Source organism: Siniperca chuatsi, linkage group LG16 (assembly GCF_020085105.1).
Source record: "Siniperca chuatsi isolate FFG_IHB_CAS linkage group LG16, ASM2008510v1, whole genome shotgun sequence".
Lineage (NCBI taxonomy): Eukaryota > Metazoa > Chordata > Actinopteri > Centrarchiformes > Sinipercidae > Siniperca > Siniperca chuatsi.
In genome coordinates, this window is record NC_058057.1 from 12,465,366 (window position 1) to 12,481,528 (window position 16,163).

Consider the following 16,163-nt stretch of genomic DNA (forward strand, 5'->3'; position numbering starts at 1 on the left):
GTTTCACCTCTGCTTTTCCTGCTATGACAATTCAAAATGTCTCCCGTGAAAAAGGTCTATTGGCAAGACAAGCAACAGCAGCAATAGTTAAGAATCTCATATGAGACGTGCGCCATCTCCAGGCAAAGAAGCACTCTTTACACTTGAGGATGAGTGTTATAACTGCGGTTTGGGGCTTTTATAAAATTGAAGATTCACTCTCAACCTTGAAAATAGTAGTTTGACAAAACAATCCTAACTCAAGGTCCACTTTCAACCACATCTCACGTCTTCATCAGCAGGCAGAGTTTGCTCAGTTGTCATAGCGATGTCATGGCTCGGTTCATAATTAAAATAACTCATAAAGCTGCTGTTAAGTGGTAGAACAGCTAGTGAGCTCCAAACTGCAGACAATAGGCTACTACTGTACTGTGCAGCCTTGGACACATCTAATCCATGATAACAGATGATGTGATGCATTAATAACACATATTATGTATTTTACATATGATACGGTTGTTTCTAGGAACCACTGCAGCAACTTTGCCCCGGGGCAAAAATGAGCTGGTGGCCCCTGTTAATCCCTGTTCCTCACACTCTCAGTGCAGTGTGCACAGATTTTCTATGCTGTTATACTTTGGGATTTGATTAACACATTCGTGTAGGGATATGCAACACATTTACACAAAACTGAAACAATTCAGGTCTTGTCAATTAGATTTTGACACAGGGGCTCTTCTCAAGACAATGACCTTAAGATTGGGTGATAAAGCAGGGTCCACTTTATAATTTCAGTGGATATTGGCAAACAGATGTTCAATTAAACTCAAACCAATTGACACCCAGTAAAGCTGGAGCATGTGGGGGCCCTGGAGCTCTGGGGACCCGGTGCAAAAAGCAGCCGTGGCCACCTTTGCTTCACATCCACTGTGATATTTGCCTAATCCCTGCATGCTTGTGCCAATCTGCCAAGGCTGCACTCCACCACTAGGCTTCCCATCGGCCTATCGCCGCTCTCCTCCATGCTGACGACGAGACCCGGAAGCCCCGAGCTGCCTGCTTTGTTTTGTTTTGGTTGCAGGAGTTGGATAAGAGGCAGACAGGCAGAGGTCCGTGCGGGAGAGATCCGCTCACTAAATGGGGAGAGCCATATCGGGGATGGAAGATGACGGACCGATAGCTGACGCATGTAAAATGCCGAGTTTTATCAGCAGTTTCGAGGAGGGGAGGGTGAAATTGTCCCGCAACCTGCCGACAGAAACTTCCTTCACGGACAGCAAAGTTGAGCGGTCGGTCAGAGATTTGAGCAGTCGCATCACCAGATCAAACTCACGGTTATCCCTGGACGGAGGTGAGAGGGAGTCGGAGGAGAGGAGCAGCGAGGAGGAGAAGGATGCGAAGGGCAACAACAACAACAACTGCAACGGCGGAGGAGGAGGAGGAGAGAGGAGGAGGGCGAGCGCCGTCGAGATTCTGAGGAGGAATTTCGGGGTTTCAAAATCTCCCTCTCTCCGTTTAAACACAAACAGTCGGATGCAGTGCGGCGCCGAGCACGAAAACCACGAAGGAAACGTTAATAACGACGTTACAAACGGTTATGGAAGTGAGTGTGGCGACTGTAAAAAGTCGGACCGTGAAACGGGCGAAGCAGTGACTGAAAACGAGCCAACCTTGAGCGACTTGACGACTTCGGATGTACCAGGAGTTGGATTTGTAACCGTTACAGGTCAGTGCCATCATAAATGTGACAGCGACAGCAACACAGTCACTCTAGATGAGCCTGTTAATACTAAAGAACACGTCTACTGCACTGTGTACTGCATCGCTAACGACAGTCATCGAAAAGATGTTGAAATCACAGACGATGAAACGGTCACCTCTGACGCACCAGAAATGGACTTGGAGACAGGACAGGAAGCGGACTCGAGTCCCGAACCGGCACTGTACATATTGGACGATCTGGTGGATCCTTTCGGGGATATGGCCCACCGACTGTCCATGGAACAGGCCGGTGCAGAGACTACGATGCAGAGTTGCCGGGTGTGCCTGGAAGGGAAATCCATCGCACCCCTGCCCTGCTGCAGGAGGGCCGTGTGTGATGAGTGTCTGAAACTCTACGTCAGCTCCCAGGTTGGTAGGAGGAGGGGAGGGCGGGGGGTTGTATAGTGCAGAAGGGTGTCACAGGGCTGTTGTTGAGCCTGCCTCAGAACCAGGCACACACACACACACACACACACACAAAATGTGTTATGTTTGGCATCTTATCTACCCCAGGGCAGGGGCATGACTAGAAATTCTGGGAACTGTTGAACAATAATACCCTGGGCCCTCACCAGGAGCTGGCATTGAACAATCTGATCCTGAGTGATCGATTAAGGGTCTAAATGGGTTCTAATAAGGACAAAATGATTATTAAAATGTCACAGGCCAACATCTGAAGGTCTGCTCATCTTGTGATAACAACTGTTTTCCTGAGAATCTGGGTCACTGACACATTCTGCGCGAATATTTGGGGACAGGAATGGTTTTCACAATAGCTTACTTTGTGCGCTGTCGGGTTTATTCAGCAGAATGTCCTTCTCTCAGGCTCACCTTTTTAAGGAAGATTTCCCCCTCAGATACACTACTTGTATTCTGTTGTGCATTATTAGTCCAGTCACAATCCAACAAAGCACAACTGTGTCCTTATGCCTGAGCGTAAGACATTTTTTAAGTCAGCCAAAATAGGTCACAATAGCGACACAACATATCTTGTGGCTACAATGCATTCTGGTCTAATTAGTTTACTGGGCTATTTCCCCCTGCATGATTTTTGAAAGTTGGTGCAAAATAAAGAGTTAAGTGAGAGCTCCTGTTCATTGATTTTAGCGACAATTTACATCAAAAGTCAAGGAAATTAATAACAGATGGATGAAAGGTTGACTTCCGTTAGTTCAGCGTAGCTTTCATGGAAAAATGGACTCAGCAATAAAAGGCAGACAGCCAATCGCTGCTCCCTAATAGAGCTAAAGTGCTTCAGGATGAATTTTATTTTTTTTTGTCTTCAAGTGCCTTGTTCATGAACTGGTGCCAGTCAGCAATATTCTGATCATCATCCCAGTTTTGATAAACCTGTATGCTGCCCCTGTTTCCCACATTTTACGAGTTGGGGAGAAGTTACGAGCTTAGGTCCTTGTTACTGTTACTATAATCTGCTTTACTCTTTTTAGATAAACCAGTTTTTATCAGTCATCCAGACTCCTCCTTTTATCTGCAATTATCTTGCTTTGATAACAAGTCATGAATAATCCTACAAACACAGAGACACGCACACTCTCTGATAAGCATGCTGAGAATGAGATAAGGGTCGTGTAAACTGTCCTGTGTAGGTGGATATTTTTTCCCGTTAATGTACTGCAAACTTATTTTAGCACTCATGCTTGGTGTTAACTCTCAGTAGGTACAGTAAGCATTATGTCAGAGAGATCAGATTACGCGGTCATAGATAGGACCCTTGGAGGGGATTCAGTACCTTGCTCCTGGGCACTTGGGCAGAGATGGTAGGCAGGGTAGATGGATGCAGCAGGAGACTGGATTGCACTGGTTTGGTGCCCAACCATGTTGTTGTGCCAGGGATTACATTTATGTTATTTACCAGCCTCCTCAAATCAAGGCAAATATTGTTTGGCTTTTATCAAGAATTATAAATAGGTTATAAATATAGTAGCTGTCAGTTGTGCTTGTTTGAAGTGACAATCTAGAATTTATTCTGCCTTAACAAATCAGATGGGTTTAGATTCACTAGGAAAATGAGCTTCTCTACGTCATAGCCCATCCATTTATGTCCATAACAACCCCCACAGCCCTATCAGGTGATCTCAAGTACTCCCTCATTGGCACCACCATCATGTTCCAAATATGGTCTTATGAATGGATTATAATCTGGATGTTATTTAACACTATTAATCATACAAAAAGTGTTACAGTACATTTTTCGTACAACTGAATTGTCAATGTTATGTTGCTTTGGTCAAGTTTGCATTCGTACTACTACCACTTGGATTGGCAGAGGCTGGAAGTTTCAACCATTTATCCATTACTTTTAGCTAATTATTTATACTGTTTATCCGTTACTGTAAGCTAACTACCGGTATTTCAACTTCTCTGCTTTAAAACTTCAATTGCAACATGTGGTGTTTAGTGTTAGGTGCTTACTGGTTATACAGTAAAAATCACAATTTGTAATCCTATTTGGTTTATTTTTGTCCCTATCACAAATATGTGTATATATTTTTTAATCAAATCATAAGTTCTACTTTTAGCTGAGTTTAGCAGAAATACACCCTGGGGTACAAATACTCCTAGTTGGGAGTCACTGCTGTAAGGGTTTCAACACCACAATGTGCACAAACCTTAAAAATGCCAAACTATATTGTCATTGCATACTGACACTAAATAGTACTAGCTTTAGCTATGATTGAGCTTACAGGCACCATTGTCCCATTATGCGTCTGTGCGTCCACCATATTGGAGTGGTCAAGAGCCATTTGTAAACAAATACAATGTGTTTTGAGAGATGCAGACTTCACTACAGAATCGACTGTAACTCGCATAATTCTGAACCGATTTTCATGAAATTCGGTTTGTTATAAACATGAGAAATTGAACATGATACTGGTTACTTGATGGAATTAAATTCAGTTACTGAGGGCGGATCTAGTCATGCTAAAACATTAATCTTCTGAATAGCCACAACTTCCACTGGGACAAGCAGGCTCCGATCTATGAATTGGCAACATGAATTTCAGCTTTTGTCAGTTCCAAAAATGTTATATTGTTATAAAGCTGCCTGGTTGTTTGTTATTGTGTTAGTAATTAAATCAATTCATGAATAAAATAAACAAGACTATTTTTGTTCCCCAGACTCCAGTTAAGAAAAAAACATCCAGTCAGTCCATCCGTACACCCCAAGACACATGATAACTCCACTTCTACAGGCTGGACAGTTTCCATTACACAAACAGTGTCACAAATATTAAATATTTTATTTTCATCTTCATTGATTCGCTGACACATACAATACAATACTGTAATATAATAATACAATACTACTGCTGTAATATAATATAATATAATAATACAATATTACTACTATAATATACAATCAGATAATAATACAATACTATAATACAATAATATAGTATAATAATACAATACTACATACAGTGTAGTGCGTCAAGTGTTTGAGACCAGTGTTCAGATATACAGTGCAGTCATATGTAAACATAAAATAACTGGGCTCTAGAGCAACTAGGTAAGAGTCAAAGTAGTTCCCTGTCTTGGACAAACTCAATTCCTCTCCACTCGTACTTTTCAGCAACATGTGAACACCTTTTTCCAAGCGGTCTACTGTCTGTGACTCTTGACTGTTGACCGCCCCAATATGGCGACCCCGCAGACGCACGTCAAATCGCGAACACGGTATCTACGTTTCTATATCTATGCCGCCATATACCCATAGTAAGATTAATTCTTTTACTGTTTTAATCATGTATATGGCTTTATGTTGGCTTATGTTTTATCTTATGACAGAACATGAAAATGCAGAACAAAGGCACCCACATTTTGAACACAACACACAGTGACATGTGTATGCGAGAGACAGAGTGGCTGCAGTCCTAACCCGTCCAACCAGTCTGGCGGTGGTCATCACAGCGTTAGTGTTTTGGCAACAGTACTAACACATCAGCTCTCATGCCTACAGAGGATACATTTTCATAATCATGTAATAGGCTTTTAGTCTTTGTGTGTGTGTGTGTGTGTGTGTGTGTGTGTGTGTGTGTGTGTGCACGCACATGCTGTAGGGGATGTTGGGTGTAACACCATCAGAAGCTGATGCTATTATTCTTTGCTTTCCGTTTGCTGTCATTTCACACACACACACACACACACACACACACACACACACTTTGATGAACTGAAAGTGTGGGGAGAGAGAGGATGAGACAACAAGAAAATATGAAATAGAGAAGAAAAAGAGAGAAGGAAGTAGAGAATTAGAGATGCCCTTGGAGGAAATAAAGACAATGAAGAGAGTTAGATGGACGGTGTCTCTGGAAGCTTCCCTATGACACTTACTGTATCCTAGGTCAGGTTAGATGAACACACACACATTTGTGTTGCTTTGTTTTTTTATTAAACCCAGGTGTGAACGTCATGACAGAAAAAGTATAGTGAGATTATGAAATTGTGCACCCTAGATTCTATCCTGTGTGCACATAATTTAATGTAAGGCCCTGAAGGTAGTGAATTGTGTGTGGATAAGGTCCACTAAGTATAACTGACTGATGAGTTCTTGGTCTGGACTAACTAATGTGTGTCAGTGTGTGCTTTGATATATTAACTTCCACTCTCTCCACTGCCTCCTTCCGCCTTCCATTCATCTACCTTTTACTCCCTCTATTCTTTGGTAAATTATTAACCATTTCCCATCAGTGGTGTGAATATATTCCACATGTAGATTTGGCTCTAATAGTCCATCACAATAACAAAGAAACCTACCATAGACAGATCCAAAGTACACACATACACACACACACTGTGGAGCAGGTGAGGTTGCATTTGTTATCAGTGCTTTCCATGCCAGTGTAACTGTTTGTATTCCGTGAAGCACACAAAGACATGTTATTTTAGTATTCCTTTTTATATACTTAAACATATATTCTTTGTCTTATTGTAAACCTTTAATGTGCTTGAAAGCATTATGCAGTAATAAGCACTCTTGTCTGTGATGTTTGCCAGGTGCGAGTAGCCAAATCTTACATCAGCTGTCCGATCCCAGAATGCAGTGGCTACCTGGAGGAGGGGGTGGTGATTTCCCATTTAGCCAATGAAGACGTGGCAAAATATCGTTACTTTTTGGAGCTGAGTCAGCTGGACTCAAGCACCAAACCCTGCCCCCAGTGCAGTCAGTTCACCTCTCTGAAGGAGCACAACCCCAACCGCTCCGAGCACAAGTACAAGGTAAGATGACAGCTTCAGTGCACATGCCTCCAACTGCAAGGAACATCAACAAAAAGGAAAGTATCAAACACTCTGCTGCAATATTCTGTAAAATACATGAGAAAATTCCACATACAGCTGATATAAACGTCTAAAAGTAGTGTAAGCATGTGTCTACTGTCTCCTGTCCCTACTGTAGATCCAGTGTAGCAATTGCCAGTTTGTGTGGTGCTTTAAATGCCACGCACCATGGCATAATGGGGTCAAATGTCGGGACTACAGGAGAGGAGACAAGCTGCTACGAAGCTGGGCTAGTGTCATAGAGCACGGACAAAGAAATGCCCAGAAATGTCCACAGTGCAAGGTGAGAAGAACTGGTGATGGTAGAGGATACAAGCTATTATGATACTGTGTTTTGCTGTAGAACTATATGGGCAGAGGAGTGCATGTAAGGTGGGTGTGTGTAAATGGAAAGAGGGTTGACTGATGGAGGGTGGAATCATTGTAGATGAATAAAATCAATGAAGGCTAAGAAGCGTGGGAAGCAAGGACAGATTTAAAGTGCATGTGGACCAGCAGAACAGAGATGCAGAGGCCGTGAACATATAGAAGAAATAATGCTGCACAAAACCAAATCTGGTAGACTCAGTCATAAAACCAGCCTGGTCCTATCTCACAGTGTCATTACAACCAAGTTTGTCTACACAATATCTAATTTGACTGTCAAATGATGACTAAAGCAAGACATAGATTAAACTAATTACCGGTATATGGGAACTGTTTGCTCACAGCAGCAAACACTTTCCATCTGTGTTAATTGCACTGATGCTCAACGTCTCTGAATTTCTGCTATGGAAGCAGGGAGAGAGGATCCTGTTTGACTGTGAAGTGTGTTAAATTGGGTCCCAAGCTAAACAAATGAAAGAACTTCAGACTTTCACGACAATGCATGTAGCTCTTTATCAATATAATGTATAATATATGGTAGCTGAAAACTGACAACTCTCTTCTTTTTTCCCCTCCCATCTTGCTTTTGTCTGTAGATCCATATCCAACGTACAGAGGGATGTGACCATATGACTTGTACGCAGTGCAACACTAACTTCTGTTACCGCTGTGGAGAGCGCTACCGACACCTAAGGTTAGAATCTTTTACTTTATTTTTTACTTTATTTTCTCTGACTGCCTTTTCTACTTCTTTCTATGTGATTTCATCTTAAACTTCCTGTTGTCAGGTTTTTTGGGGACCATACATCCAACCTCAGCGTGTTTGGATGCAAGTATCGCTATCTACCTGATAAACCTCATCTGAGACGGCTAATTAGAGGGTCTGTCTGTGGTAAGTTGGTGCGTTTGTGTCCGGAAAGATAGTCCTGAATCTGTACCTTCTTTAGACAGTGCTAAACTTCAGTTGATTGAGGAATTTGTAGCTATGCTAGCGACGTGGCTCTAGTAATCAAGTTTGTATCGCTGCAGACCGGCGATACAATTTATTTATTTATTTTATTTTGCCAGTCAGTGGCTGTCAGTCAAAAACTAATTTCACCACCTGAACCAGTTGTCAATCACTTTTAGCATTAGCAGTCCAGTTGCTGAATCTTCACTCATATTAAATCTACATGGCCTAATTTAAAAGTTTGTTCTGACTTTTGTAAGGCGAGGGCAATACTGCACTTCCAGTTTCCACTGTTTTTCTAGCCTGTTAGCTTACTACTGTAATTTCCCATAGAGGTTAGCGAGTTAGCTAACATTAGCCTGCAGTTTACTGCATACAGCCTGTGGTAGCTCATTAGCCACCAGCGTCTAGCATTTCAACAAAACTTGCGACGTGTAATTTCTAAAATGAGCAGTGATGAAAGTTACTATATTCTGTTATGATCAAAAGTTGTCTACTTCCACTTTAAAATGGTCATTAAATACATTGCTGTCTTTTGATCCTTTGACTAGAGATGAAAACTTAGGATCTAAACATTGAGAAACAAGGCAACTTTGCTTCTTTGTGTCGAACCTCCCCCTTCTCCCTATGAGAAAGATGATTAGCCGAATTAAAAAGTGATTGACAACTGGTTCAGGCGGTGTATTGGTGAAATTAGTTTTTGATTGACAGATGATTGTAAGCCTCTGATTGGCCAAATTAAAAAGAAATTGACAGTTACCACTCCCATTCAAAGTCTACGCTCTGCAGAGATACCCTACTCCTAGGAATGGCAATGTTGGTCGGTTGGTCCACCATTTTGGTATTAACTATAACTATTGGATGGTTTGCTGTGAAATTTTGACATTCATGGTGCCCATCCTACCGACTTTTCCTCTAGCTCCACTATCAGGTCAAACATGTAATTTGTCCAATGCTTTAGTTTATGACCAAATTCCTGCAAAAATACTGACATTCTCATCAGCCTCAGCTGTACTTTGTGTTTATTTATAATTCGCAAATGCATGCTAACATGCAAAACTAAGATGGTGAACATTGTAAACATTATACCTGCTGGACATCAGCATGTTAACATTGTCATTGTGAGCATGTTAGCATGGTGACATTACCATTTACCTTAAAGCACCGCTGTGCCACAGTACAGCCTCAAAGAGATGCTAGCATGGCTGCGGAGTGTATCTATGTTCCCAGGGTCCTTAGTTCCCTAACCCCCTAACTCTAACCCTAGAAGTGGGGAACATAGGACCCTTTGTCATGTTCCAATTATGTGCCATATAAATCTGGGGAACATAGGACCCTGGAAACATAAGAATGAGTTATTTGGCAATAAACTATTGTTGGTAATAAGCAGTTTACCTTCCAAGCAGCCACATTCCCTCAACCTGCTTTATTTTTCTGTAATTCTGCTTTAGTAAGTGATTTCCTATGTTGCTCAGAGTGCCCATGACCCAAATATATCAGCTTTACTATGTTGCACTCAGCTGTGGATTATAATTGTAGATTAGAGAAAGGAATAGTGATAGAAATGGCAGTGGAATAGTTTTTTGCTCATGATGCACTGGATAAAAACCTTAAAATGTTGTTGCTGCATTGCCTAATGGCCTGTTGAGGCTACTATTGAGAGCAAACCTCTGCGTCTTATCTGTGACGGACATTACTTTACCTCTTGATAGCAACAGCAATGAACACTTTCATGTCTAACTCTGTACTTGCATAGGCCACTGAGGAGAGCTTTATAATAAAGTGTGAAAACCTCACATATCAGACTATGTTAGTCATAATTATCCTTTCATAATTATCAAATGCATGCACCAGCAAGCCTCCAGGAAGTTGAACTCCTTTGGTAGATTTGTTTGACTCTGCTCTCCACGACAGCTACAGCTAGTTACTGTATATCAGCAGGGCGCTTGTTGAATTGGGAGCTAATTTGCCACTTAACAAGAACCATTTACCCATTACAGCGCTCGTCGCTGTCTTCATGCCATGGACAGATTTAGCATGTAATAAGGGACGTTTTACTGTAGATGGAGTTGATAATTTTCCCTAAAATCTGCTCAGCATTCAGTAACCTCCACAGCCAAATTGATGCACTGGTGGCCAAACATAACATTTTCTGCACAGGTGCATTCAAATTTAAACAAAATGTAGCAAGACACAAACACCCTAATTTAGAATCATGCAGTTTCGATTCCATCTGACATTTATTCATTATGAATGATTATTGTTCTGCTCCTTTCTCTCTTTCCCTGTTTTTCTCTGCAGCCACTAAGGTGCTGATAGCTCCGGTGGTCATTTTACTGGTCGTGGTGCTCGGAGCTCTCGCACTGGTGATAGGTAACATTATTACATGCATGAACACGCAAGCACATACATCTGGGTGAAGCTCCAGAAGAGAGCAGTAAACAGATAGCACAGCTAAATGGTTTCACTATTTGACAGATATTTTCTTCCACACAGCAAAGCATGTTTACTGTTTATGCAAAAAAAGCATGCATGACAGTCTCAGTTATATGCATGAACATAATGTGCACATGTCCTCATGTAAAAGAAACTGTTCTTGTTTTTAAAATGCCACAGCTGTAGATCCAGATTATCACTCTCTGACTGGCTTTTAATTCCTGAAACTACATTTAGTAATAATATCATCCATCAGCACTCTGCATGCACTCTATCAAGCAGTATTGTGAACTACTGATGCCTCAGCTGAACTGTAATTAGTGTTAATCTCTTTCCCGTGTCTGTACGTCTGACAGATGATCTGCTGCAGGCTAACATGCCGTGATGGCAGATTCATATTTATTTTCAGCGTTATTAGAATCAGTGTTGTGCTGCTGTCTCTATTCAATTCTCTCTTTTTCAGCTCAATTAATTTCACATAGGCCAAATCTGTTTGCAGGGTGCTATAAGATGGAATAATCAAATCAAATCCATATAGAAAATTCATCAGAGCTTATCATTACCAGACAATTCAATATTTACATTGTACATTCATTAATAGCTTATTAAAATTATCATTAGTGTCATTAGAAACAAGGATAGCTTGCTTTAAACCATCTTTCTCCACCTTCTTCCTTTATCTCTACAACCGCCCTCCCTGTCTGCAGGTTTGGTCGCTTTCCCGGTCTACTATGTGTGTAAGAGGAGGAAGAAGCAGCGCACACAAGACTCCGGACAGTGGATCTAAAACCTGCTCTGCATTTCATCTAGACCAGGCACACACAACTTGAAAGACGATGATCACATCTCCTCAGGGATGAACACGCCAGCCTGAGTCATCGCAAAAGTCTGAAATTAACAATGGCAATTAGCGACGTACATAAACCAATAGAGTGATGCCTGGATAATCACACGGCATCAAGTCGAGAGCATTTTGTATCTAATGGGACCACTGCTGCAAAAGGAATGCTTTATCAGAATATACTGGATATTCCACCACTGTGCTCTTCACATGATGGAAGTGTTTGACTCCCTTAAATCTCACTTCAATTTCACAGCCGTCAGCAATTTTAAGCAGAGAGCTTTCTCTTGTCCCGGACACATTACAGGAAGTTTCAGCTGGGTACACTTGCAGCTTTTCACTCTTCCTTCACACATTTAACAACAGCTATCTTTCAGGAGAACAAACACAGGTAATAGACGGATGCAGTTTTGTTTACACCCGCACTTGTGAGAATGTGTCAAAGGAGCAGGCTTGGAGCCTGTTGGTTAGCCTGATATGATGACATGTAAGAATATTGTGGGTGGAACATTTTAAATGTTTGACAGCGTTGGATACTGGAAATTATGAACCCTGACTGCTGGAAGAGCGTGAAAAGGATAGGAGGAGCTCACAGATGAATAACAGAGAAATGTGAGGAAATAATATCTTCCTTATTGAACTTCAGTCATTTGTGCTGCAGTTGGCAAGGAAAAAGTGCAAGATGGAAACTGAATGTGGAACAAGCAATGATGGAACAAAGCTGGACATTGAATTTGTTCATCTTCCTCTGTTTGAAACTCAATTTTCATTGGATATTGAAAATTCCCATTGCGAATTGAGTCAAGCACACACTATTCAAAATAATATGAGATGACTGAACTCGGAGGGATGGGAAGATGATATTTAACTATTCTTAAGTTTTGCTAGAAGGTTTGAAAGTTGAGTCGTGTGTCCCCTCTCTAAGAGTGACACCTAGTTTTAAAGGCCACACCCACCTTAGCTTTAAAAAGGGGTCCCTTTTGCAAACACACATTCAGCCCACTGACCCCTAAATGAAATATTGGAAACGCCAAGTGGAATTTTAGCAAACCTCCATTGTTTTCTGTTGTGGTTTTCCATCAACTCCTCCTCCTACCTGTCCCCCGTCTTCCTCACCATCTGCCTGGCTGGATGGTGGCTCACACGCACCCTCCCTGCCTGGCAGGTCGTCTCTGCTGTGCCCACATACTGTATTGCCAGTATCTGCATCATCAAAGAAAAAAGAAAAAAAGCTGCTGTGCGGCAATTGTGCCAAAACAAATCGCTGAATGTGGCACGACAGACCCTGTCCCTTTGTTAGATTTTTTGTGTTACTGTTTTGTAAGGGTTGCCTGTTGCAGAGGTTTGGGTGGTGATGCTGTCAGTGTGTAGTGGAGTGAAGAAACAGATTTAGAGGCTCTGTCAGATTACAGAAGCTGTTGGAATACACATTAGATAGTTCTTCCCAAATAACTTCCCAGAAGAAATGACTGAACATACTATTGCAAATGGTACCTGTAGATAAATAGAATAAAGTATTTAAGATTTTATTTTTCCTTTTTATGTAGTCTGGGTGACAGCTTACTTAAGAGCCAAACAGGGTGTTTGGTTAAAGAAATGAGTTCAGAGGTTATCATCGAATTGCTGTGCACTGAAAATGTGGTAGATTATATTAGGATGTTAATTATTAGGTGATCAGGTTTTCAAGGTTTTGATGCAGCGTTTGATTTTTGCAGTGATAAGAGGACAGTCTGCTCGAGAGTTTGGATTGTGACATAGTGGTTTTTAACGTACACATTCATGCTGGCACATACTGCAAGAAAGCACACACATGGAGTGCTGCCAGGAAAAAAGGAGATTTTCAAGAGCTTTAAAGGTTGTCACCTGGCAGCAGCCAGCTTGCTGTCCTTCACTTATCCCTGTATCCTCTCGTCCCTGCTGGCAGTCCTTCGTTTTGAAAATGAGTTCACATCCGCTGGAGCTGTGGTTGCTGTTCATCCAAACTGGATGCTTTTGAGCCTCTGATATGTGAAAATAACAGAGCTACCTGTGGTGCACGCTGCGGTCAATTACAAGTGTTTTTCCACATCAGTCACAGATTTTGTGTGTGTTTATCCCACCCCTTCATGGAGCGATCTGTTTTTTTGTTACCATCATGAGAGGTTTATGAAGACATTTTAATGGAGAGACTCAAGGAAAAGAAACAAAAAGACAAGGACGCGTACAACATATGTGCACACAAGAGATGCTACAGTGAAGTGGAATGATAAAATGATAGAAAGTTGAGGGTAAATCCACTGGAAGCAAACGCTCACAGTGAATATAGAAAGATTCAATGCATTTTAAAATCTGAAGCGGTTACCAGTGCAATATATCCTAAATGGCATGAAGGAAAAGCAGGGTTGATGTTCATGCATGTTGGACATTTTAGCAGTGCAATGCCATGAGCTTGGCTTTTGTCCCAGGGATCAGAAACATTTTCTACATCTGGGAGTTAACAAATACCAACTGTTCCTAAAGGGCACAGAAAATATTGTTACACACTGCTTTCAGTAGGTCCTGACTCTGGGTTTGAATCCACTCTCAGGGATTTTGTTGTCTGTTCACTGTACCCAGAGCCCTCCATCTCCATGAGCTGTGCCACAGAAATCAGCACCGCAGTGGCAAATGCTTCCTGATCCGTTTGCCCAGAGCTGCTTAGCAACCATATTTAATTCCAGGAAGTAAAAACACTGTGTCAAAAGAGATCTCAGTAATGCAAACGCTGTCTGTGTTTCCCAACCTGACTCAGCTGTGTTGTGAACGCTGTGTGGGGGGTCAGGGGTTGGATCTGGGACGAAAAAGTGGAACAAGAAAGTATGTATTAGTAAATCAGCACTGAGAAATTAAATGTGCTGCGCCAAACAAAAACATTTAAACTATCTACTTAATTGTTCACTTGCATCATATGCATACATGTTTTATCTAACTGCTCAGCTAGTATCACACTGACATGTTGAATCGCTGCATTTTTGTTTTGTTTGAATGACATATGACTGATGTGATGGATATTTGTACTTATTGGCTGATTTGTACTAATTGTCTCTAGCACAGAGAAATGCATCAGCAGAGTGAAATTAGTTTAATTTACTGTCATAAATGTACTTTTTTTTTTTACTATTTCCATGGCATTTTAGCAAAAACTTTGCCCTGCAGTTTACACTGTACCACCGCTGAAATGTTAAGTCCATTGATTAGCTCATTGCCAGAAAATTAACAAATGGCATCTTTGATAACTGATTAATCATTTACATAATTTATCAAGTAACAATACCTAACATTTGCATGGGTCTGCCCCTCATGTCTGATTTCTTATGTGTGTTAATTCGGAATTCTGCTGACTGATTCATTGTTAAGATACCATGTGGAAATGCCATCATTTGCTTTGTTTTGTTGTTGTATTCTTACATATTACTTACTTGATCACTGACATTTATCAAAACACTAAGCAACTGTTTGGGTAATGCTTTAACAAGCAAAAAAAAAAAAGTTGCTCTATATCAATTCAGCAAGAGTTATTTTGGCCAATGATTTTTCCTCTGCTGGGGTGTATTAGCTGGCTCATACCCCTGGCCTTTTTGTTTGTTACAATCCCAGTGATAATGGCATAAATATGCAATAGTGCCATCACAGCCATTATAGATCAGGGTTTGCCACCCTGCATGACTCCAAAGATCCCAAATGGAGGTAAAATCTATCACAACCTCACCAAGTTATGTGTTAGAACAGCTAAAGAAAAGTGTAATATAATATGGGGCTTCTCATGTAAAAGTGTATGGAACCGCTGTTAAATATATCTACGGATCTGTTACCCCAACGCACTGGGCAATGTGCAGTGCAATCAGGCCTTCAATTAACAATGTGTGTTTTTCTGCTAAAACTGTTTTTTTAATAGCTAAAGATTAAACCAAACCTCTAAAATTGTACAGGTGCCACAATCCAGGCTGTCAGCTACGTCCCAAATACTCTTGTAGTTTATTGCACTTTATTTTGGCTCATACCAACCTCACTCTTTGGCCTCTGTAGATAAGAAGCAGTAGGATGACTGTCGTAAGGCTGCTATGCACTAACATGCTCAGTAAAGGAAGTGAGTACACCAAATGTGTCATTTTCGGCAAATCAAATGTCTAGTTAGGAACAATACATTATAGGTTAATTTCAACTCAGGAGGCATGTGGATATTCCTTTTGCAGTAAATGGTGTAACATCAGGATGGGTTTTCCCCATCTAGACACGCAAACTTATTGGAAAACGGCAATGTTTTATGTCCTCACACCACTTTGTTTTCAAGGGTATTTCTATTCAAAGAAATGTCTCAAACTTGATTATTGTGCTCCTTGTTTGCACCAAGAACAGATTCTTCCACCTGCTGCCACTGTTAAAAATGTCTGCTGATATTATCATCGTCCACTTAGCCAGGCACAAACATTGTTTTCATCTGAGGATCTGATGAAGAATAAACTAAACTGGGTCAAATGCTAAAATGTCATGTTTTGATTTATTTGATATTAA

The 16,163-nt window shown here is 41.1% G+C and overlaps 1 protein-coding gene across 1 annotated transcript; it reads left to right on the plus strand.

Annotated features, from left to right (window-relative positions):
- Positions 1–939: 939 nt before the first annotated feature.
- rnf217 (ring finger protein 217) lies at positions 940–16,135 on the plus strand. The gene is made up of 7 exons (XM_044169518.1): positions 940–2,109; positions 6,760–6,981; positions 7,160–7,324; positions 8,004–8,101; positions 8,196–8,299; positions 10,658–10,729; positions 11,500–16,135. Exons 1-7 carry the CDS (start codon positions 1,117–1,119, stop codon positions 11,577–11,579), a joined length of 1,734 nt encoding a protein of 577 aa, XP_044025453.1. The 5' UTR covers positions 940–1,116; the 3' UTR covers positions 11,580–16,135.
- The last annotated feature ends 28 nt before the right edge of the window (positions 16,136–16,163 follow it).

Coding starts and splice junctions, on each gene's coding strand:
- rnf217 (XM_044169518.1), top strand. CDS start 1,117: ATGGGGAGAGCCATATCGGGGATGGAAGATGACGGACCGATAGCTGAC. Junction 2,110..6,759: donor AACTCTACGTCAGCTCCCAG/GTTGGTAGGAGG, acceptor GATGTTTGCCAG/GTGCGAGTAGCCAAATCTTA. Junction 6,982..7,159: donor GCTCCGAGCACAAGTACAAG/GTAAGATGACAG, acceptor TCCCTACTGTAG/ATCCAGTGTAGCAATTGCCA.